The sequence below is a fragment of the Martes martes genome, assembly GCF_963455335.1.
Source record: "Martes martes genome assembly, chromosome: 17".
Lineage (NCBI taxonomy): Eukaryota > Metazoa > Chordata > Mammalia > Carnivora > Mustelidae > Martes > Martes martes.
Genome location: NC_137905.1, coordinates 27,779,503 through 27,802,658, shown reverse-complemented (window position 1 = coordinate 27,802,658; position 23,156 = coordinate 27,779,503). Strand labels below are relative to the sequence as shown.

Below are 23,156 nucleotides of genomic sequence, written 5' to 3'. Positions count from 1 at the left end.
CAAACCCGCTCTGCCCCACTCTTCTTCCCACTAAGAGCAGCTTCGTTATACCACAAGGAGGTGGCTTTAATGGGCTCTGCCTCCCACTCCTGCCTCCCCCAGGCCCAAGCGTAGCAGCCTCTCACCAGCAGGGCTGCAGCGACCTCCCAACAGGTGTCCTTTCTCCTCCCTTGTGATCTGCTCTCCATACAGGAGCAGACTCACTGTTCCCATACTCTTCATCAGAACCTTCCAGAAGCTTCCCATCTCACTCAGCATGAAAGCCCAAGTGCCTACAAGCTGCGCCCCACCCTTGCCTCCATCACCCCACTCCAGTCCCACAGCTCCCTCCTCCCGTCACAGACGGGTGCTTCCCACCACACCACCCCTGCCCAGGGCCTGCGTCCCAGGCCCCTCCGCCACCGCAGGGTGTCCTCTGTACCTGCAAGGGGAGGGGCTCACCCCTGCTCCCCTCAGCCTCCACTCCAGTGTCATCCTGCCTTCCCCAGCCCCCCTCTGCCCAATAGCAATGCTCCTCAGGCCTCCTCCTTACCAACTGCCTCCGTCTTTCCTTCTTACTTAACTGTTAATTATCTCACACGCACATGTGCACACAAACACATGTAGGCTCTGGGGAGGTGGGGACGGTACTGGTCGTATTCACTGTCTCATCCCAGCACCCAGGGCGATGGAGGGTTGGGGAACAAGTAGGCGCCTCTCCCAGTTGCTCACCCTCCCCTCCCTTGGCCATGTCCATGTGTGAGGCTGAGCAGCACAGAGAGACAGAGGGCCAGACTTTCTGTCTAAAAGAGGTTTCCCCGGCTGGGATTGTGGGGGGCAAGGGGGCCAAGGCCAGAGACTCCCCCATCCTGGTGTCCAGCTGGAGACAACAGAACGCGGGTCATTTCAAAACCAGCAGAGCTCCTAAGCAGAGGCAGTGGGAGTGGGGCAGGGAGTGAGGGGGGTGTGAGGGGTCATGCCCAGAGAGGTTAGGAGGATTGGGACAAGCTGGGAGGGGCTCCTCCAGGCTGAGCCCAGAGTCCAGACACTCCCAGGGGCCTGGTCGGGAGGTGCTGAGGCAGCCAGAGCTGCCAGGTCCAGGCCGGAAGGGCACAGGATCTGGAGTCAGGCACATCCAGGCTCAAATCCTAGCAGGGTCCCTTTTCTAACTATGTGACTTCAAGCTTATGCCTCCTACCCCTGGGACTCCCTCATTCAGTTTTATTTCTTCAGGGAAAATCCTCACAAGGGTTTGAGGGGGGCCTGGATTATTGGTTTACCAGTGGAAACCCTCATTGCTGAAGGCATTTCCCCCTCCAGCCCCATGAGCATCCTCAGGCTGAGAAACTGACCCCCGCAGGTCCCAGGGCTAGTGTCAATGAAGGGTAGCCCCTCCACACGTAACCTGGGACCTCACATTATCCTGGGGCTTGGACCCTCGGGGCTCCTCCCCTGTGGGCTGTGTGCGGTTCTACCCCAGCACAAGGGGTAGGTGCCCAGCCAGCCCTGTGGATCACTGAATCCTCCTTCAGGCCTGGCCCACCTCCCTGCTTCCTGGTTTTCCAGATCCCACCCCTGCTTTGGGTTCAAACCTAACCCCAAAGCCCTTCCGGCTGGATGGGTAAAGTGCAAAGACATGGTCTGTCTCCAGAGCCAGTGGTGACGTGAAAAGAGAGCCCTGATGCCAAAGACATGGGTCCCATCCCCTGCCTGGCTGTGTCACCTCTGAGCCTTTCTTCCAAGGACCAGTGCCCCGGTAGACTCTAAGCAAGTCTGGAAACACGGGCGGATGCCCAGAGGCCTCTGGGCAGCACTCGGGAGTACTGGTAGGGGGTGGACCAGATGTCTGGGTTCGAGGACTGGCTCACAGCTGGGCAAGGTCCTTACCTTTGTTGATCCTCAGTTTTCTAATCTCTAAAACGGTTCATATAATTCAGAACAACTAAGGGTGAAACATGATCACACGTGCCAAGAGTCGAAGGTAACTAACGGCCACTCTCTTAAGAGTCTGACCTCTAAATGCACCGCCCCTGGCCCTGCACAAGCAGCCCTTGGTCTGAGCTAGAGGCTCTTTGAAGATGTGAGGGCAGGACATAAGCTCCTCCCACTCTCTACCCCCAGCCCCCCGGGCAATGGATGGTGGGGGGCGGGGGCGCCGTTGCTTCCACGGTCGGCCCCCAGGGGGCGCTGCCCGGGACTGGGCCGGCTTGTTCCAGGGCCCCGTGTGTTGCCCTCCCCAGCTACCTGGACAGCCTGGATCGGATCGGGGCCGCCGACTACCAGCCCACCGAGCAGGATATCCTCCGAACCAGGGTCAAAACCACGGGCATCGTAGAAACCCACTTCACATTCAAGAACCTCCACTTCAGGTGAGGCCCAGGGAGTTTCCCGAACCCTGGCGAGGGCACTGGGACAGATGGGAAACACCGGCCTCTCGGCCCTGTCTCGTCTGCCTTGGGGAGCTTTCCAGTTGGGACAGGCAGTTAGATACAAGAAGGGACCTGCCTGTGTGTCTGTTTTCCACCAAGTTCAGGGGCCAGGACGACCAGGGAGGCTTCCTGGAAGAGGCATTCTGGAGTGGGTCTCCAAGGAAGAGGGAGGATTGGAGTGGACAGAGGAGTGGAGTCCTGTCCCTAGATGACTTCTGAGGAGGAGGAAGGCAAATCTCCCAGGTGGCCCCTTGAAGTCCTCCTTGTGGGAGGGGGAGGGAAGGGGGATAGATAGGCCCAAACAGTGTCTGTGGGACGCCAAGAACCCGGATAATCTCAGAGCTGGAGGGGTCTTAGAGATCAGCTGACCCACTGTCTCTAGGTACATGTGGGGAAACCGAGGGCTGGGAGGAGCAAGGCTGTCCCCAAACACAGAACACAACTCAAGTCCAAGAGCTCAGAGCACCTTAGAAGGAAGGAAGGAAGGAAGCTGGACTTCTCAGGCCCTCCTGGAGAGTTGTGTCCCCACCTGGGCTAACCTCCCTGTGCTGAGGCCTGAGAGTCCCCTGTCCTGCTCCCACCTACCTTCCAGCTGTGGTTTCTGGGTATCCATAAAGCAGGAGGAGAGGTCGGGGAGCAGGGACCACAGGCTGGTAGACCAGTGTAAGGGCCTGCTTTGTGGCCGCCTGCCCTGCCTGGGAGGGCTGGACCCCACACTGCCCCCCTAGCCCCGTCCTGCTCTCACACAGACTGAGGGGGCTCAAGTTCTGTCTTGGGGGCCCTGGACCCAACAGGCAGCGCTGGACACCAGAGCCTCCCCTGAATCCGGGGAGTGCAACAATGGGCTGAATGGCCCCACAAGGTGTCTCTTACCTTCTGGTCTCCTCAGTGTCTCCAGCCCGTGCCCCTGGTCATGGGGAGGGGACCTGGGCTCAGGGCTGCCAGCAGGCAGAGGGTGAGGATAAGCATTGGGGAGGGCTCACAGAGGCCAGGGGCCATGCCCCTATATTTCAGATGCAGAAGCAGGAGCCACAGGAGACAGTAGTAGGACAGGAACTCAGCCTACTTCTTTGCACAGAACTTACTGGCCTCTGCTCACAGGGGTTCTCCTCTGTCGGGAGGGCCTGCGGTCCCCAAGCACACTGGCTCAGAGCCCAGGCCTCCGAGGTAGTGGGTCTTTGCTCAGGGCATGAGGGTAGGAGACTGACCTCTTACCTCCAGGATGTGGTCACACCTGCCCACAATCTCCTCTCACAACCCTCCTGTGTCCTGGGGGGTGGTGTCTAGAGGGAGAGAGGCGGTAGCCCTCTGCTGGGGAGGCGTGGCATGGAGCAGGGGTGAGGCTTGTCTGTAGGCAGATCCAGGTCAGACCCTCGCTCTACCATACCAGCCTTTGCCAGGACCACGGGCCCTTCACAAGGCCCTTGGTGCCTCCCTTTCCCTCCACGTAACGGGCACTGATCCCTGCCCACCTGACACCCCCAGGACCGGGGGTTTGCCCAGACCACAGACAAGACCGCACACACCAAAGGCCAGCGACAGGTTATGCGTTCTGCCCCGAGAGGAGAGCCTCACAGAAGCGATTATTGGGGGCCAGCTGAGGCGCCCCCTTTGTAAGATTCTCGAGGTACAAGGGCAGGTCTCTGAGCCCCGACGTGAGCACAGCCCGTCACGGGGCAGACAGCCCAGGCCGCCCATTGGATCCTGTGGCAGGGCACCCCGGGAGGCTCGGGGCTTGACCAGGCTCCCCCACACCGGTCTGGGCCCCACCGCCCACCACTCACAGCTTCCCTGTCTCCCCTCCAGGCTGTTCGACGTCGGGGGCCAGCGATCTGAACGCAAGAAGTGGATCCACTGCTTCGAGGACGTCACAGCCATTATCTTCTGCGTCGCGCTCAGCGGCTACGACCAGGTGCTCCATGAAGACGAGACCACGGTGAGTGGCCCTGGGCCCGCCCGGCCTGTGGTGGCACGGAGAGACTCGGCCTCAGTGGCCCTGGGGGCTCCGGGGCGGGACCAGCCGTGTTGGCTGGGGTTCCGCCGCTGGGGGCCGTGCCCGCTCCCTCCTGTGAAGGGGGACCAGGCAGACGCCCCGTGATGCGGCTGCAGGAGAGGCCGCTGGGGGCCGTCAGTGCCTCTTTGGTAAACACAGCAGAGGCCCAGAAGCTGCCGGGCCAGAGCCGAATGAAGCCAGTCAGTCCTAAAAGAAATCAAGGTGCAGCCAAGCAAGAACGTATGTAAGACAGAAATAGCCAGTCTCAGGCCCGACAGCCCGTCCCCAGCGCCGGCCGGGCTGCAGCCAGAGGCACTGCGTGTGGCTGGCAGGGGGAGCGCGTGGGGCACGGGGCCCCTCCTCAGAGGAGGTCGGCCACGCCGGCCTCCAGCGAGGCCCTCAGCTGGAGAGAGGTGCGGCCTTTCTCTGGGCCTGGTCCTGCTATGCTGCCAGGTCCCGGCCGCTCGCTCCCTGCCTCGGCAACTGCTATCTGCCGGAGTCGGGTAACCGTCGTACTTCGTCTCGGGGCTGCCGGTGACGCGTTGAGAGAATGCGCGTGAAACCGTCGGAACCGTGGAGATGGTGGTTGTACTGTCGCTGGCGACTGTCCCTATGTGTGTCGGGGGGTGGTGTCCACTGAGCAGCAGGCGTGTCTACGGAGTCTGCAAGGGAAGCTGGGTGTCAGCGTGATGCACCTGCGGGGTCCCTGGAGACAAGCCCGTGGCTCCTGCAGGGGGTCATGGGGTCCTGGCTGTGGGGTCAGCCCCATCTGTGGGACGCACATGCAGACCCTGGGCCCCAGCCTCTCAAGAGTCAGCGCTGAGGGCGTGAAGCCGTGTGTCATCACGGCAGGCCCTGAGCAAGGCGGTCTCTCGCGGTCTGTCCCGTCTCAGTCCTGGCCTGCTGGTCCCGCAGGCCTTCTGGGCACATCTGGTGGGCTGCGGGCTGGGGTGCCGCGCTGTGGGGAGGGACTGGCACAGGGATGAGGTTTTTGGCAGACTGGGACCGGAGCCGCCAGCAGGGGGTTTAAGGGGCCGGGGCTGAACCCCATGCTGGTCTGCCTTGTCCTTCCTCTTTTGGGGCCAGCTGCACCCCTGAGTTGGGTTCCAGCAAAGCCCCTAAGCCCTGCCTTGTCTAGGGGTGAGGCTCCTAGGGCCTTGGCTGGGAGCTCGTTCTGGTAGTACAGTCACTGTCAGTGGCCTCGGCCGGCTGCGGCGTCTTGGATCCCTGGAGCCGGGTGGTGGGTAGAGGCCCGCGCTGGGCTGTGCTGGGACCCGGACTCACCCGCCACACCCACTATGCACCCCTGCCCAGGGACGGCCCTGGCACTTCTCTCACTGTTCCGCCGGTTGACTCTATGGTTTTGAAGCTGCTCGTCACCGACAGTGGCATCCACCCACGTGGTCTGGGCTCCACTCGGTTCATCTTTCCTCCCTCCAAAGCCCGGGAGTAAGAAGCAGGGCTGGGCTAGCACCGCGTCTGTAACCCACGGGTTGCAAAGAAAGCAGAGAGCCGGAGGGCAGGAGGGCCCCGCTCTCTCAATTCGCCTCTCCCCTGTGAGCTGCCCTCCCGGGTCTGCGCGCAGCTTAAACCTTGAGTCCCAGGCTCCACAGCCCTGGGGCAGGGCCTCTCACTCACCTCTGGAGCACCAGGTCGAAGCAAAGGGACATCCGTGTGGGTCTGGCAACCATGGGGCCCCAAGCTCCTTGGCCCTCAGTCACCCGTGTCTGTGGTCTGGTTAGGTGCCAGGCCTTGTGCTCGCACAGCCCTCCCTGTCCAGCCCGGCCGGCCCTCCGGAAGCTCCTCGCCAGCCCCATCACTGCGTGTGCACACCTTCTGGGGAGCACGGCCCACGGGCCCCGCCGCCTCCTTCTCTTCTTGCCTTTACTGTCCCGCTCTCGTCTTCCTGACCCATTTTCCCGGCCCCTGTTGCACCAGGGCTGAAGCACAGGACCTTGGGGAAGCCAAGGCCAGGAACAGGCTTGTCCTGGAGCCCTTTCCACCCAGAAGCGGGCGTCGGGTGCCCCCTGGGAAGAGTGAATGGGCTTCACCACAGGACAGCCACTCACAAAGGCAGCTCATTGCCACGGGGACAGCAAGAACAATACCATGGCGAGAGAGCTCAGCAAACATCTGTGTGTCCAGGACACGGCCGCACTGGGCAGCTGAGGAGCCACACAGCGCTGGTGCAGAGCCGGGCCCTGGCCCTGCCACTGGGCGAGCGTGGGCAGCCTCTCCCTTCCTCCTTCGCAAAATGGCTACGGTGGCCGAGCAGCCTTGTGGGCAGCGGTGAGGCCCATCGGACTCTGCGCTCGGGAGCGGGCCGCGGTCGGGCTGCTCCATCCCAGGGTGTGGTGAAAGGACAAGCTGTGGGACACGGACACTCCGCCCCGGGAGGCAAAAGCAGGACCCTGCTGACCCATCGTTGGTCCTCAGACTTCCTCCGTGGTCAGCCCGCACATCCCTCCTGGCCTGGGGCAGGAGTGGGGCCTGCTGGGACAGAGGAGTCTACAGACAGCTCCTGGAGCCTGGCCAGGGGTTCTGGGGGCCTCGGGGCTGCCCCCCACACCCGCCAGCCAGCCGCCCCGCCCACTGCACCCCGGCAGCCCGAGGGTTTCATCCTGTCCTCATACCCCAGGCCGGTGGCTCCAGCGGCCCCGGGCCTCGGCCTGCCGCCACTTCTTCAGGCCACTATCGTTCATCACCGCCGCCTGCAGGGCCTTCACTGGCCAAACCAAGGCCAAAACCATGTGCAGATTCTGGGAGACGCTCCAAGCTGGGCAGGTATGAAGTGCCTCCCTCCAACCGAAACCATCAGTTAAGAGTTGAAAGCACCAGGTTGTCAGGGCCCCCCGGGTGACTTGCTGTGACGGCCAGCCCCGCCCACTCCCGCCTCCCACCCTCGCCGTCCTTGTTCTCTGCCAGCCTGTGTGGGGGCCTCAGGATGGGCTGCCCTTGACTTCCCGGACCCAAGACTGGTGGAACCAGTATTTCTGTTTTTGTTTTTTTTTTTTCCACTTGCTTTTCCTCCTGCATTCTGGGTTTTTATCTTCTTTTCTGTGTTAATCTGTTTTGCTGGGCTTCTTCTTGGGGTTCTTCTGGCCACTCTACTGAGAAACCAGCCCCAACAACGAGGCCACCCAGAGTGGCCGCCGGCCTAGCCACGGCCCAGCCAACCAACCAGACCCCCCAACTGCACCAAGGCCACAGCAAGATCACCCCCCAGACGCTGTCCCCTGGTGTCTGCTTCCAACTCTGGATTAATTCGAGGATCTCTTCGTCCTCGGTTAATGTTTCCCAAAGGAATGCGTGCACCCTCCCACCCCCGCTGGTGAAACTGAATGAGACCCCGGTAGAGAACTCTGCATGGCCCGTGTGGTTCCGTGTAGACGTGCTGGATGGTGGTGCTGCCCCTGCCCCCGCGTGCATGGTGCATGTCCTCTCCATGAGCTGGAGCCCCTCCAGGGGACTTGGCTGCCCCACCCCAGGCGGCCTTCCGCAGGGGTGGGGGGGTGGGCAGCATTCCCCACCCTGCCCGCCCTGCTCTGCCCCCCCAGCCTGCCTGCGTGTGGAATGAAGTGAGGAGCGTGTCCGTCTGTCCCGCGGGGCCTCCCGTTTCCATCCCCCGGTGGCACGGTCAGCCGTGTCGGAGGGCCCTTCCTTTGCTTGGTGTGCTGTCGGCGGCCGCGGGCGGTCAGGGCCCCGGGCACTGCCAGCCCTCACCTGCCTCTCCGCTCTGTTGCAGAACCGCATGCACGAGTCCCTGAAGCTTTTCGACAGCATCTGCAACAACAAATGGTTCACAGACACGTCCGTCATCCTGTTCCTTAACAAGAAGGACATATTTGAAGAGAAGATCAAGAAGTCCCCGCTCACCATCTGCTTCCCCGAATACACAGGTAGCGAGTCCCCGTCCTGGCGGCGATAGCCGGAGCCTGCGCAGCTGCTTCTGGAGGGAGCCGCCCCTTGGCCGAGCCCAGCGGGCCTCCACCATGCTCCGGGAGGCACTGGGCTCTGCGAGGAAGGCTCTGGAAGAGAACAAAGATGCTCCCCCACCCACCCCGCCGTCCCTGTGAATGTGCTGTCAGGAGGCAGGCCGAGTGGTCAGGGGAGGCCTGCTGGAGCCCCGGTTCCCTCTGGGAGCCTTGGCTTGGCCATCTGGAAGCACAGATTATCGGGGAGGTGACAGCGCCAGGATGATAAAGGGCTTAGAAGCAGGGGCTTCGAGTCAGGCAGCCTGAGGGTCCTGCCCAGCCCTGCCGCTCAGAGCAGGTCACGTAATCCCTGGGATTCTGCGGCCCTCCCTCAGGACTCAGAGTGAGCCAGTGAGCAGAGAGAACTTAGCGTGCAGCTGGCACGTAGTAGGAACTCACTGAACACATGCTGGGCCTGTTGTCGTGGTGCCTGTAACTAACAAGCACCATAGCAGCCCCTCCCGTATGGGCTCCTACACGCGGCCGAGTGACCGTGGGCAATGACGGCTTCTCGAGCAGCAGAGACCCTGGGCTCCCTGCAGAGGGGCTGAGGAGGTCAGAGCCACCGCTGATACCATTGCCATGGTTGACCCAGCTGCAGGATATACAGGCAGCTGGGGAGGACAGCCTGACCAGGGCCCCATGCACCAGCAAGGGTGGCCCACCAGCTTTTCCAGATGGTCAGAGCCTGGCCAAAGGGGTGAGTGGGAGGAGAAATGGGCCTTCCCAGCCCGACCAGCCCCCGGCCTGGAAAGCACAGGGCAGGGGCAGAGTCCCAACAAGGCAGGCCTCTCAGGGGAGCCTCCAGGCTGAACCCCACTTCCTTGAAAGGACACGGGGGGTCATAGCCTGGGGCCAGGCAAACAGTATGGGCCCCCTCACTCAAGGCCAGGCCCCCACTTAGCATGTGACGAGAGACAGACAAGGCCCTCATGGCCACCAGTCAGTCTCCTCTTAGCCACCAGCTAGGGGGTTGTGGATCCTGTCCTCGGTGACCTGGGCTGTGGCCTGTGGCACAGAGGAAGCAGGCAAGATGAGTTGGTCACCACGGCTGGTTTGAGACTCCAGAGGTCTGAGTGATGACCTTTAGGTCCCAGGGACACTTCCCCTCACTTCCAGCCCTGATTTCAGAAGGAGCTGTGGTTTGGCAGACCTTCAAGGCCAGGCCCACGTGCCCATGTGCCTGAGGGGCCGGGACCCCCTTCCAGATATGCCCCCCCGCCCCGAGGCTTCCCGCCCAGCCCCGCACTGTGGCTCTAAGATCCACCCCCACTCCCTGCCTGCCCTCAGCGGGTGGAGGTGGCCCTTCCAGGCCTCGAACCAGGCTGCCGGAGCCCTTGGGGGCTTCAGTGCAAAGTTGGGACAAGGGCTCCAGTGCAAAGTCGGGAGTCCAGTTCTGTTTCTCCCCCGACAGCAGCTGCTCTCCCAAAACACCTGTCCCTGGGCTCACCTGGAACCGGGCAGCATGGCTCCCCCAGGCGGCTGTTAATCCCTGGTAGTGACCGGAAAAATCGAGGGGTGAGGAGGTGGAGCGGGGAGGCCAAGGCAGCTCGCAGGTGCCCAGCAGTGGCCAAAGGAGGTGACATGCGGAGGACAGGCCTTTGGGCTGTGTCAGCCCGGGACTGCCTTCTCACACACTCGCAGTGGGAGTCAGTGGGTGCAGATTCAAAAGGAAAACAGTGGTTCCGTGAATCGGGACTCACCCTTGATCCAGAGGAGCCACAGGGAGCTTTGTTATTTTGCTTCGTTATTTTCAAACTGGACGTGGACCACAGACTTGATTTCATAGCCCCCCCGTGGGCTCAGCGGGGGCCATTATGCCCCCTCCCCAATCAGGCTGTGCCCTCGGGGTCATCACGGGGAGGCCCAGGCCCACGGTGGCCTCACCTCACGGCCCCGCACCTGGTCTCTCCTACAGGCCCCAGTGCCTTCACGGAAGCCGTGGCTTACATCCAGGCCCAGTACGAAAGCAAGAACAAGTCCGCTCACAAGGAGATCTATACCCACGTCACCTGCGCCACCGACACCAACAACATCCAGTTTGTCTTTGACGCCGTGACGGACGTCATCATCGCCAAAAACCTGCGAGGCTGCGGCCTCTACTGAGCCCCTGCCTCACCCCCCAGCTGCCTGCCTCCCCACCTGGCCTGCTGCCCCTCCCCTGCCCCGGAACCAGAGCCCTGCCGCCACGCAGCCTCTCTCTGCACTTGACACAGCAGCTCCCGGCTGGCGCCCAGGAGGGAGGAGAGCACAGCCTCCATGGGCCGCCCCTTGCCCAGACATCGGAGCACGTGGTAACCCGGGGGCCGGGCAGCGGGGCTGAGTGCCCCTGGGCCTCCGCTTCATCTCTGAGGGTTTTGTCCTGGCGAGGGGGTGGGTTGGCCGCTGTTTGGTCCAGGACGGGCACGCTCCTGTGTGGGGGTGTCTCTGGGGGGCACCGTGTTGGCCGGGATGAGGCCAGCGGGAGCCACTGCTCAGCTTCTTCTGGGGTCTGTCTGGTCGGGGCAGCTCCGTCACCAAAAGCCAGGGTGGGACCAGCGCAAGTGTGTGCGGGTCCCAGGGCTCGACCTTGGCGAGTGCCTCCCCCCTGCTTCTGCCTGGATCTCAGCCCCAGGCACAAGCCCTTTCTAATCTGGGCCATCCTTCCTTGCACACCCTTGGGGGGTCCCATGGCCTTCCTGGGGAACCCCATCCCTGACTCCTCACGGGTGTGGAGATGCTTCTGAGACTGGTATTGCCAAGGCATGTGGTTGATGGTGAGAGGGGTCGAGTCCCGCGCCTAGACCGAGGTCAAGGAAGAGGTGGGAGGCAGCGGAGGAGGGGAGGCTGAGCGCAAGCTCTGGGGTTGCTGGGTCGGGGGCCTCACACCCCGTACTTGCAGGCTCAAGGGGGCCCATTCACTTTCTCCCATCGCCTGGGTCTCCAGGCAGCTGCGGCAGAAAGTGGGTAGACAGGCTTTTCCTTCTCGAGTTCCCTGTGAATCTGGCTCGGCAGGGGCAGGCGCAGCACTTCAGGCACCGTGTTCTGAGGCTGGGGAGACCCAGGGCCGGTGTTGATGCGGCCCCTGCAGCCAAGGCCCCAGCTTCCTTCTGTCGTGGTGAAGAAACCAGAGTTTGTCCGAAGCCCGTGGTGTCCCTCAGGGCAGAGGACAGACGTGTGGGACTCAGGCTGGAACGTACACCAGGAGGGGGGCCCAGGCTGGCTCGGACACATAGCCAGCACCCCCTTCTCTGGAGAGGGAGTCCTAGGATGCCTTGGAGGGGCTTTGCTGTAGAGGTTCCTGAGCAGAAAGAGGTGGGGTGACTCTGATAAGTCAGGCCCCGGCTGGCCTCGGGCCGTCAGCCCGCCTCCCTCTGTCACCCAGGAGCTTCCATGGGCCGGTGCCACCAGCCAGCGCCCCAGGCAGGTCCTGCGTGCTCGTATGGCAGGCTCTGCCTCAGGAATCAGACTTGCCCCTGGAGAGGCTCCGGCTCCTTCCTCCAGCCCTCTGCTCTCCCAGCCTGCACTCCAGGCTCCAGTCCTCAGCTCCCAGTGCAGCTCCCTGGACTGTCCCGGAGCCAGGAAGAGCCCCTTGCCGGCAGCTCCAGGCTTCTCAGCTCCAGTAGGCACGGAGCTCTGGCTGCTGCACGGGAGGACCAGGGCATCCCCCCTAGTGCCAGATGCCTACAGGGAGGGGCGCCCCTGGTTAGCCCCCTCCCTCATCTGGCTCTGACTGCTGCCCCCAGCCTCGTGGGAAACACAAGGCAGCCGGGCTGCAGGAACCACCCCACCAGCCTGAGGGCATTTCAGTGTCACTTGCCTTGTATGTGAAGCACCTCATACCAGCTGCTGGCGCGCCAGAGGACAGGCCCCAAGAGCCAGCGGTCCCTGTCCCGTCACAAGCGGCCGGCGCCCGCAAGGCCGTTTTGCCCAGCAGTGAAGACAAAGCAGTTCTCTCCCAGTGTTACCACCCTGGCGGGGACCGGCCACACCCCTAACTCACCCCGTGAGCCCAGACTCAAAAGCAGCAGCCCAGAGAGGGGCTGTTTGGCCAGTCCCACCTCTGACGCCATCGCCGTGGATATGGGAGCCCCCGGCCACCTGGGCCCAGGGCCATCCTGTCTGCAGCACGAGGAGGAGTGAGGTCTGGTCACTCGGGACCTTCCCCGGGACGCCCTGCTGCTGTTTGCCGTGCTCCCGCTCTCCCGCCCCGTCTACAGCAGGGGTCCCTGCTGTCTAGTGGGAGCGCACAAGGAGAGGATACCCGGGATGAAGGTCCTTCCCTGTCCACTGCGTCTCCCATCCACGTCGTTCCCAGTGGCGCCAGCGTGGGGAGGGATGACAGAGAGGGATGAGTCTTGGCTCCGCCGCGGGTGTGGGTGTGAGGGGAGGAGGGTGAGTGTGTGAGAGACCAGACATGGGTGGGTCTCTTGTCCGCAGTGGCCCCGTGCGCATCCCCAAAAGGACCATGCTGCAAGTCTGTGAATGGCTCTAATTCAGTGGGCTGAGGAGAAACTGAATTTCTAGGAGGAGCGCCTTTGCCAAACCCGTGACAATTGTGCCTGCCGTCTAGATGCCTGGGGGCCAGTCCTGTGCCCCACACCGACTGCCCTCACAAAAGCCCGGTCTTGGCCTTCCTACTGAGAACCAAGAGGTCCCCAGGGCTCTCTGGCCTGGCTGGAGGGAGCGGTGCCTGAGGCCCAAGTAGGGGCTTGGTTGAACCTGTCTGCAGAGGGTGTGGGCTCTGCCCCAGGCCTGAGCAGAAAGCAGAGCTCTGGGTCCCTTGCCAACAGATGTGACATTTTGGGCTCCTTGGCCATCTTCCATGGAGGCCTTACATGCCCCTTCCTCTGTGCCCTCTCTGGCCCCAGTGGAGCCTGAGGGCCTATAGCCATGTAGACAGTGCCCCGGCAGAAGGCCACCCCTGCCTCTCCCCACAGCCCAGCTCCACACCCTGCTGCGGGAACTGGAAACACCCAGACCGCCACAACCATACTGGGAAACAGTTGGTTCTCCCAAATGGTGGGCAGCGACAGCAAGCGCTCCCCTCAAGGGGACCCCTCGTAAGCAGGCTGGCTGTACATCCCCAACAGGGAAGGCCCGGGAGTCCTGTCACCCAGGCCCTTCCCCTCTGCAGGGATGACCCCTGCAGGGAGGGGCTGCCCCCAGGAGTGTTTACACTTGTCCCCCAGTGGCTGATTCTGCAAGTGTTCCTGCCCGCCCCTGCCTCCAGCCTCCCTCCGTGTCCCTCCCTCTTTCCACCTGGCCTCACTCAGAGGGCTCCTCAACCCTCTTGGTAAGTAAACCCGCCCCAGTCCCAGCTCAGCCCCTGCTCCCAACCAGGTGGGGGGTCTGTCCGGGCCCCCTTCAAGAAGTCAGGCTGCACTGTTCTCCGAGCTTTCTGGAAGTTATTAGAGGCAGCCGGCAGCTCTCAAGCATGGAGGCCCGCAATTCTGGTCGGTGGCCACCTGGATTCAGTCTGGGGCACGAGTGGTGAGCGCCCACAGATGGCTCCCCCCGGTCAGCGCCCAAGCCTACAGCAGCCCAGGGTGGCGGCATGGGGCACAACGCACAGACCAGGGACCAGGGCTGCGGAGGGAGCTACCGCCCCCGACTCCCCACCCTGCAGTGAGGCAAGTCCTGAGCCACCCTGCCCCGAGTGGCCTTCCCTCTGGGGGCTCTGGGGCTCCAGACAGACCCCGCCCCAGCCAGACAAACACCTGGTCAAGGGAGGGGCAGGCTGGAACAGAAGCAGAAAGAGCCTTCGAGTCCTAAGTCCTGGGCCCTCTCTTCAGGTGGGGGGGGGTCCCCTCTGGAAGCGCTCAGGCCCCGGCCAGTGCTTCAGTTCCTCCGGCAGGAGCCCACACCCCTTTCTCACAGCACTGCTGTGACTCATCCTCTCCTCGCCTCCCCACCCCCACCCTCCTGCCTCCCGCTCTTCTCCTGGCTCATCCCCACCCCTCCCACCCACTCCCCACACTCTCACCCCTGCCCCAGGCAGAGGGGAGCCCTGGCGCCGCTCTCCCTCTTTAGCAAGCCCCACCTCCCAGCCCTGCCGCCGTCCACCCCACATTAACTGTAATTTTGTAAGAAGAGTGACTTGTTGGTTTAATAAATCTCTAGTTATTGTAATAACTTATTGGCTGCCGTAATGTATTTATTAGTGACCTGCCGTTAATAAAGAATGCTAGCTTTCTCCAGGGCCAGCGTGATGCGTTGCGTCAGCACCTACATGACAGGTCCCGTGCTTGTCCCCCAGCTGGTCCCTGGGCCAGGACTGCGGGCCGCCTGGCAGACAGGCACAGGCTTCTGGGGGTGGCTGGCCTGACCTTGCTGACCCCTTGGGACAGTCACGAGCCCACCTTCCTGTCCTCGCGCGCTTGGTGCAGCCTCACCCCTGTGGGATGCAGCGACCAGGCCCGTGGAGCTTTCCTGCGGCTGCTGGCCTTGGTGGGGTGTGGGCAGGAAAGCGACTGCGGGCAGGAGGGGGTGGCTGTCGCCTGGTTGTGATCTCTGGCTTCTTTCTCTTTTCTCAAGTGCTGCTGTCTCCATTCAGCATGTTCTCCTGCATCTGTTGTCTCTGGGGAAGCTCTGGACCGGGTGGTGGGTTCTAGTCCGTGTGTGGAGGGAGGGCAGTCAGGCCTGTGGGTGTGGAGGGGGCTCAGTGCCGGCGCCTCCCCTCCCCCCTGTTCTCCCCGGGCCGCCAGGATCCGCTCTCCTCCAAGACCTCCCCACAAAACCAGGGCCAGCTATTCAGAGCGCCTCTGCAGACCAAAGACCTTCCCAGTGTGGGCACCGTCCCCGCAGCTAGACTGTGAGCTCTCAAGAGCAGGACTTGAGCTCTTTGTCCTCCAGTCCCCCCACAGCCCGGCAGAGCCCTGCGCGCAAATCCAGTCGGCGCTGCTGGGCAGAGAGGCCGTGGAGGGGCCGAGCCTTAGCAGAGTGGACATGTGGGGCCCCAGCGGCCGGCCCCCACATCTGCAAGCCCTTTCGTCCGGCCCGTGTGCAAAGGGACGCAGTACCCCCTCGGCTCAGGTCACCCTGGTGATCCCTTCTGGTCCTGGGAGCGTTCCAGCATATGTCCCCGCCGTATCCCATGGTGTCGAAAGACCAAAATGATATTTGGGATAGTTGTGGAGTGGGCTTGGGCCTCTGGCTGTGGGCTTCCGCTCCTGGTCGACCAGCTGCAGGACCAGGCGGCTCTGTGCGGTGGGAGGCTTTCTCCTAGTGGGTCCTTGGGCACCCAAGCATCTGTCCTCCGCCGTCAGAGGTGGTGCCACGAGCCTGAGTGTTCTCAGCCACTGGCCTCAGGCTTCCGTTCACTTGGCCTGTGCCCGTCCTCATCTGAACAGGCCCCGGGAGCCAGCCGGGGCCCAGGAGCCACCCGCGCCCCCCAGTGCAACTGTGCAGACGGTGAGCCGATGCTGGGGGGCTGAGAACAGAACATGCTGGTTGAGGCCGGGCGGGTAACAAGATCACAGGTGTTTACTGAACTGGTTTACTGAGCAGGAGGACAAGGCTGCGTCCCACAGCTCACAGAGGAGCTGAGAACGCCAGTTGTGTGAAGGCCCCCAAGGGGCAGGTGAGCCCTTGTCCCGGCAACTGGCCGGAGCCGTAAGAACAGGGTTTGGGGCTGGGAGACCCTTCCAGGTCATTGGGATACTCATGCAGTAACGGGAGAGGGGCTGAATATGCGCAGACCTGGTCGTGACCATCTTCTGACTTATTCCTCTAAAGGCCGCAGACGGCTCATCTTGGTGGGACAAACCCATTTGGGGTCATAAGCTCTGGCTCAGATCCAGAGCTGGGGCCACGTCTCTGCTCTTCTGGGTCTCAGCTCTGCCAGCTCTCCCTGTCCCCTAAGTGTCTTGAGGCAGGGGAAGTGCTGAGCTGGGTGCTCGGCAGGGCGGGGCCTGGTGACTGGTGCCCGGTGACCGGTGGTGGCCACCCGCCCTCCACTCAGCTAGAGGAAGGTGGCCACAGGGACTCCCCCAGCAATGTACTCAGCTCCCACTGCCTGCTGGGCCCCGGGGAATGAGCTGATCCCCCATGGAATAATGCTCCGTGGTGCCCACGCCAGCTCTGTGCGATGATTTGTCTCGGTCTTCTTACCAAAGAGGGACAGCGTGGCCTGGAGTTACCCACGGAGCTGGATTTGGAATGAATAAGTTCCCCAGGCAAGGACACGGTCCTTGGGGGAAAATGAGTGGCTGTCCCTTCCCCCAGGAAGGCACATTTCGTGAAGGAACCACCTTCCCAGCAGAAATGGCTTCACTCATGGAGAGATGTGCTCCCCTGTATTGCCAAGAAACATTACCCAAGTTGATAAGCTTGGCACCCTACCATAGAATGAGCCAGTCCTTGCCCAGGCCAAGGGCTACCCCCCAGGCTCTGCTCCATTGGGAGTGCCCACCACAGTCATTCCTTTGCTAGCCTTCCGCGTGCGAGACAGTACTTCACGTCTGCATTGCTTCAAACCCCTTGCAGCATCCGACAAGGCTGAGTTGGACCCAGCCAGAGGAAGTCTGGCCAGCCCCCCAAAGCCTTTCCCTGGAGGCAGCCTGGGCAGGACCATTTCTCCACAGTGGTGGCCCCCAAGGATGCTAGCAGGAGCCTGGCCTGACTTCCCTCCATCCCTCACCACTCCCAGAGGACATCACCGGCAGACCGGCCCCAGAGGGAAGACGTGGGCCAGATGTGCCACAGTCCAGCTCCCGGGTTCCATCCAGCACAGCCTCCCCCACCCTCATACCCCGGCCCATGCAGGGAGCTCCTGCCATGGCTGGGGACTCTGTCCCAGGGAGGGCCCACATTGCCCTGGTGTCAGCATCACCCAGGGAGCCATAACCATGACCCAATCCAGTCTCGGCCATTAGTCCTGGGACAAGGGTATAAACGGCCCCGAACGCTGGACTGAGTGGCCCTGCGCTGTGACAGGTTGCAGCTCTACTGTCGTCTTTGGAGGGGCCCCGGGGGCCCAGGAGCCCCCGCCTGAGTTGCTAAGCAGCCCCGTTCCTCCCTCTCAAACCTAATTCTCCTCTTCTCTTTCCCTGTCTCCGTGTCTGTCCATCCCGCTGTCTGTCTGGCTGTCTTTCCCCCGCCTGGGGCTGCAGAACCGCATGCACGAGTCTCTCATGCTCTTCGACTCCATCTGTAACAACAAGTTCTTCATCGATACCTCCATCATTCTCTTCCTCAACAAGAAAGATCTCTTTGGTGAGAAGATCAAGAAGTCACCTTTGACCATCTGCTTTCCTGAATACACAGGTGGGTGTCGGGGAGGCCCCGCTTCTGCCCAGAGCCCCAGACCAGAGCCCGGCTGCCCGTGGGCTCAGGGCTGGGCTGCCTGGCCTCTGCCCCAGTACGGCAGGGATGCAGAGACCCACAGTCGGGTGTGACCCAGTTCGGCCCTTCCCAGGACACAGCCCTGGGTGGGGTGGGAAGCGGACCCTCCCGATCCATTGGATTTGCCATGCCGTGACTCGAGAGCACCTTGGCAGGACTTAGGAGGCAGGAGGCAGGACAGGACCACAGGCTTCCCCTTTCATCTTGCTCACCCTCTGGAAAAACTCTCTTGCCTCCCCCAGGCTCGCCCGCCAGTGGCGTCCCCTGACCCCTGCGCCAGCAGGCTGCTGGGCCACACAGCACCTTGGCATGAATTCGCAAGCATGGACACGTGGCCTGGGAGGCAATCTGGGCTGCTTTTCAGCCCCTACCTGCTTGGGTGCATGGGGCGCGGCACGCCTGCCTGTGCCGGGCCAGGGCCTTCTACCCCTCCCTCACCACCTCTGCTCCCCTGCCCCCACATCCCTGCTGTCCCCCTCTTCCTGTGCCCCTGGCCTTTTCCTCAAGTCAAACCACTCCAGCTCTCTGCACACCTCCTCCCTCCCTGCCTGCCTTTCCCCCATCTTCTCGGGGTGGGGGGCACTTTCTCTGTCATCAGGCTCCAGGAGGCTGCGTCACAGACCCCCCCATCATCCCCATGAAGAAGCTCTTTCTGAGGGGGCAGGTGAGGGGTCAGGCCGCCTCCATCAGCAGGCAGAGGGCAGCTGCTGTAGGATGTCCTGGCTCTGGGCTGCTGCTAAAGGCTGGAGCAGCGCTGCTGGGAGGCCAGAGCCCAGCCTTCATTCTTCTGGGGACTGAGAAGCTTCTAGTGGCCCTTAGGGCAGTGGTAGAAGAAGACGTGTCACAAGCTGGCTCCGCCAGGAACCCACACATTGACAACCCCAGAGAGGGAGAAGGGCCTGGACTCGGCTCCCAGGGCTACACAGGTCCCTGAACCCCACCAGATTCCAGAAGAAATAGGGGCCGCCCCCTCCACCCCCTCTACTATGAGGAAGAGAGTCAGCCCTCTCATCCTTGGTGGGGAGGAGGACCCATCAGCCTGTCCCGTCACCAAGGGGCCACACTGCTTGTGGATCCGCAGGGCGCCCCCCCATCCCGGGCACAGGCTCCTGGAGCCAGGCAGCCTGCCACTGTGGGCAAACCAGTCACCTGTGCCTCGCCTAACAATAATGCCCACTGCTCGGGGTGGCCATCTGGATCAATGGAAGGAACAGAGCCAGGCGCCAAGCCTACTTCCCACCGGCTGTCACCCTCCTAGTGTTACTCAGAGGATGAAAACCAAGAAAGGGGAACCGGCCCTGGAGCTAGAAGAGAGTCCAGGAGGGCATGGGGCGAGCCGGAAAGGCCTGGCCCCGAGCTGCCCCGGGGCCGAGGGGGGGCTCGGCCTGTGGGCGGCCTGGCTGCAGCCTGCTCTCACCGGACACTCCTGCCCTCCCGCAGCCTCAGCCAAGGCCCTTTAGGACCAGTTCAGGTCCTTAGAAAGTGGTGGCGACCAGAGAGGGACTTGGAAGCCATGGGCCCCAGCAGGCCTCCTGAGGCCAGCACTACCCTTGCAGGGCAGGCTCGACCCTAAGGCTCTTCCTTGTCCCCAGGGTCCTGCCCCACGGGAGCCCAGTTTGGGACCTGGTCCGAGCACTGGTCAGTCTTGGTGCTGGGGGCTATAGGGCTCTGGACGCCCCCAGAGAAAGTCAGCCTGAATGTGGGAAAATATGGGGAGTTTTCCAGGACCTCCAGAGGAATCAAGCTTGAGTTCAAACAGTCCCACTGGGTAACAAACAGTCCCTGACACGGTGGCGCATGGGCAGGGGTGGCTGGGGGTGCGAGGTGAACTTGAAGGGATGGACGGACGCCGCAGATGCTAAGAAGCCACAGCTGGGAACCCCACCACCTGGCTGGGCCGCCCCGTCGGGCTTCTCCCCTCCATCAGCGCCCCGTCTTGGCGCTCTCTGGGCAGGAAGCTCCTTGACAGGGTCCACCCGGGGCCGAGTCTAATCTTTGAGCTGCCGCTGACTTGATGTCTTCGCCACACTTGCCACTCTGGGCACTTCTGCTTTTGGTCCCGGCTGAGAGTGGGGTTGAGGCCTCTGCCCTGCCCCCCACCTCAGAGACCTCCCCACCCCCTTAACTTTGAGACTCTGGCCACAGACGCCTGAGCCCCAGTCCGCCCCCCGTGGCCCACACCTTACCACTGGAGAGTGGGCCAGGGTGGGCTAGGGCAGGGGGAGAAAGATCCGATCGCTTCCGTGCTGGCCAGATCCCAGCTGCGCTTGTGAAAATGGGGCATCTTCCTTCCACGGGACTTTCAGGCAATTCTCTGTTGGTCCACCATCCATGGTCACTGAAAGCTGTCTGCAGGGCCGAACTGCAAAGGTTTGGGCTGTAGCTGGCTGGAAGACTGCCCTTACCAGGCCCCGGCCAGGATCCTAGGGGACAGCCAAGGGCTTGTGGAGGGCAGCCAGGCCAGTTACACACGGCAAGACCCTCGAACTTCCCACTCAGGGAGACCACTGCTCCCAGACCCCAGCCCTGCCGAGGGGCTTCTCGGGAGAGGAAGCCTTAGAGAAATGAGCGCAGCCACAGCTCGTCACCCACTACAGCTTGGAACACCACGAGTTCTGGGGCAGCCCCTTCCCAGGATCTCTTCCAGCAGAATCCCTGTCCTGGTTTAGATCATGGGTGAGTGTGGGGATGCACAGCCTGGGCCCCAGCCTTGGTGTGCTCCCCAAGAAAGCAAAAGGGGTGACTATGGCCCTAGCCCTCCCAGGGCTCCTGGGCGGATCTAGTGTGGAGTCAAAGGCCTTACAGAGGCCAGAGCTGGACGAATGCTAAGCTGATGGGGTCTTTCCTGAACGATGCGACCATGCTCGGAACCGCACAGCCCGCGCCTCTGCCGGGAGGGGATTCCCAGCCTCTCTCCCCGCGCCCCTACCACTGCAGCTCTCACCGGGGGCCTCTCCCCTATTCTGTCTTGTTGCAGGCCCCAATACGTACGAGGACGCGGCCGCCTACATCCAAGCACAATTTGAAAGCAAAAACCGCTCACCCAACAAAGAAATTTACTGTCACATGACTTGTGCCACAGACACGAATAATATCCAGGTGGTATTCGACGCCGTCACCGACATAATCATTGCCAACAACCTGCGGGGCTGCGGCTTGTACTGACCTCTTGTCCTGTATAGCACCCTATTTGGTAATGACTCCAGCACTCACAGAAAAGCTTGCGCGTGCACACACACACACACACACACACACTACTTGACAAATGCAAGTTGGTAAATAAACTTTAAAAAGGTATAACAAGACCTTATATATATACAAATATATATTAAAAAAAATTCTTTTTAGTTTGTATTAGAAAGAGCTTCGGACAGAACTGACCACCATCCCATAGATCATCAGAGTTTTCCCGGGACAGCACATGAGCGTGTGTTTGTACGCGTGCACACGCGCTCACACACACACACACACACATACACGTCGTGGTGGGGGTCCTGGTTTGGGAGTCCATCCTTTTAAGAACCACGTGAGTCTACTCTGAGACCCGTTATCTGTGAGCAGAGGGAGGGCAAAGAGAGGCCTGGCCGGAGTCCTGCCTCTCTGCTGCCACCCCCCCCCACCCCGAGGCTGTGCGGTCTCAGTTCTGTCCTGCTCTTGTGCAAATTCCAAAGCCCTTCAAAAACTGGCCAACACCCTAAACCTCTCCCTGCCCTCTACTCCCAACACCAGGAAAACTAAGGATGCTTCTCTCTTGGGTGGCGGTGGTTGTTAATTTCAAGGATTTAGAAGAATCATTGCTCGGACCAATCCACTGTCTCTTGAGTTTTCTTTATTCAAAGGCGAGAGTTGGAGGAATTGGAGACTTGGCCTGCTTTCTAGAAGCAGCTGAGGGGAGGGGACATTGAAACAATGGCTGCAATTCACCTGCAGAGTTGAAGCCAGCCCCCTGGAGACGAGAAGGGCCCAGAGGGAGCAGGGGGGAAGTGAGGACAGCAGAGGCCTGGGGAGGGCCGGATTCATGTAGGCCTGACCATAGTCAGGGTCCCGTGGGGTGAGGCCTCCCAGGGGGCCTGGGCTGGGCTTCCCTGGAGTTCTTGATCCCTCCTGTGATGCTGCCCCATCTTGTCCTAACCCCACATTATTAAAAACTTTCTAGGGTTTTGTGTTTTTTTGTTTTGTTTTGTTTTGGTTTTGGTTGGTTGGTCGGTTTTTAAAATCAAAGAAAATGGTCAGACTGGACCCCCTTATCTCTCTCTCTACAGACTGCTTCACGGACTCTTTGCTGTTGACGTTGATCTCCTGGTAGCATGACCTTTTGGCCTTTGTAAGACACACAGCCTTTCTGTATCAAGCCCCTGTCCAACCTACGACCCCAGAGTGACTGACGGCTGTGTATTTCTGTAGAATGCTGTAGAATCTGGTTTTAGTTGAGTCTTTACATTTAGAATTTGAAAGGAAAAAAAAAAAAGAACATTTCTCATGTGCTTTGTAGCTTAAAAAAAAAAAAAGAGGAAAAAGAAAAATCATTTCATCCATTTTTTTTCTTTTTTGGAAATAAAGCAGCATACACATCTGCACCTGTACCCCCATCCATCCCCAGTGTAGAGCGCCCCCCCCCAGCCACCCTCCCACACCTGCAGAAGTGCCACCTATCTGTCCACCCCTCCTGGGGACGTGGGTCCTGGGGAGTGTGGTCAGGCTGAGCTTCCCAGAGTGCCCCACCTGCCATGTGCCAGCCCGCCCCAGGCTCACTCCAGGTTCACCTAGAAAAGCACAGCTCTCACTGGCCAGTAGCTGCCTAAAAGAATACTGATCGAACCCATAGATAGAGCCCTACAGAAAACCATTTTCCCACCAACCTCCTTTCTATAGATTCCCTTTATGAGTTTGTTTTTGTTTTCATTTTCGTTTTTGCTTTTGTTTTGGTCCCAATGAGCACTCTGTACCACATACCGGATCAGCTTTCATAGTCTTTGGGAAACGGGGTTGTGGATTTTTTTCCTTTAACAATTTTGCTTCTCAGTCTCTCAGATGGATGCTCCCTTTGTGTGTGTGCGCCCCTCTCCCCTTCTCCTTTGTTTCAGTGACGTGTGTTCGCTCCTTCTCATGTGGGGATGTTTGTGCTGCAGATAAAAAAACAACAAAAAAAAAATTTTTAAATACCACACGATGGAAAAAAAGCAAAAAAAAAAATTTTAAGAACAGATGGAATGTAGTGTTTACACGAAAGCCAGTTTCCATGATCAGTCCTATGTCATTTCTACTTTGACTAGTATCCAAACCCCCAACCTCTTCACAGTGTCACTTTTAAGACTTACTATTGGCTGAAGAAGACCAGTCACGGCCATTTCAGATAAAGAGGAGGCAAAAAGACAAAACACACAAAAAAATTAAAAATACAGAAAAAAAACTTGAAAAAAAGGAAAAAAGAAAAAAAAAAAAACAGCCCACGGGTCT

At 60.8% G+C, this 23,156-nt stretch overlaps 1 protein-coding gene across 2 annotated transcripts in view; it reads left to right on the top strand.

Annotated features, from left to right (window-relative positions):
• GNAO1 (G protein subunit alpha o1) overlaps positions 1 to 22,872 on the top strand; it is a gene marked incomplete at its 5' end in the record, with an annotated part of 164,627 nt that extends 141,755 nt beyond the window's left edge. Inside the window, 5 exons of one of the 2 annotated variants that reach the window (XM_080828916.1) lie at positions 2,220 to 2,348; positions 4,215 to 4,344; positions 17,468 to 17,621; positions 20,677 to 20,892; positions 21,962 to 22,872. In XM_080828916.1, the coding sequence (XP_080685042.1) occupies positions 2,220 to 2,348; positions 4,215 to 4,344; positions 17,468 to 17,621; positions 20,677 to 20,864 (601 nt within the window). In that variant the 3' untranslated portion in view covers positions 20,865 to 20,892; positions 21,962 to 22,872. Of the gene's footprint in view, positions 1 to 2,219; positions 2,349 to 4,214; positions 4,345 to 8,146; positions 8,301 to 10,293; positions 14,485 to 17,467; positions 17,622 to 20,676; positions 20,893 to 21,961 lie in introns of those variants that run through there. The other variant, XM_080828917.1, reaches the window with a different exon arrangement.
• Positions 22,873 to 23,156: the final 284 nt, after the last annotated feature.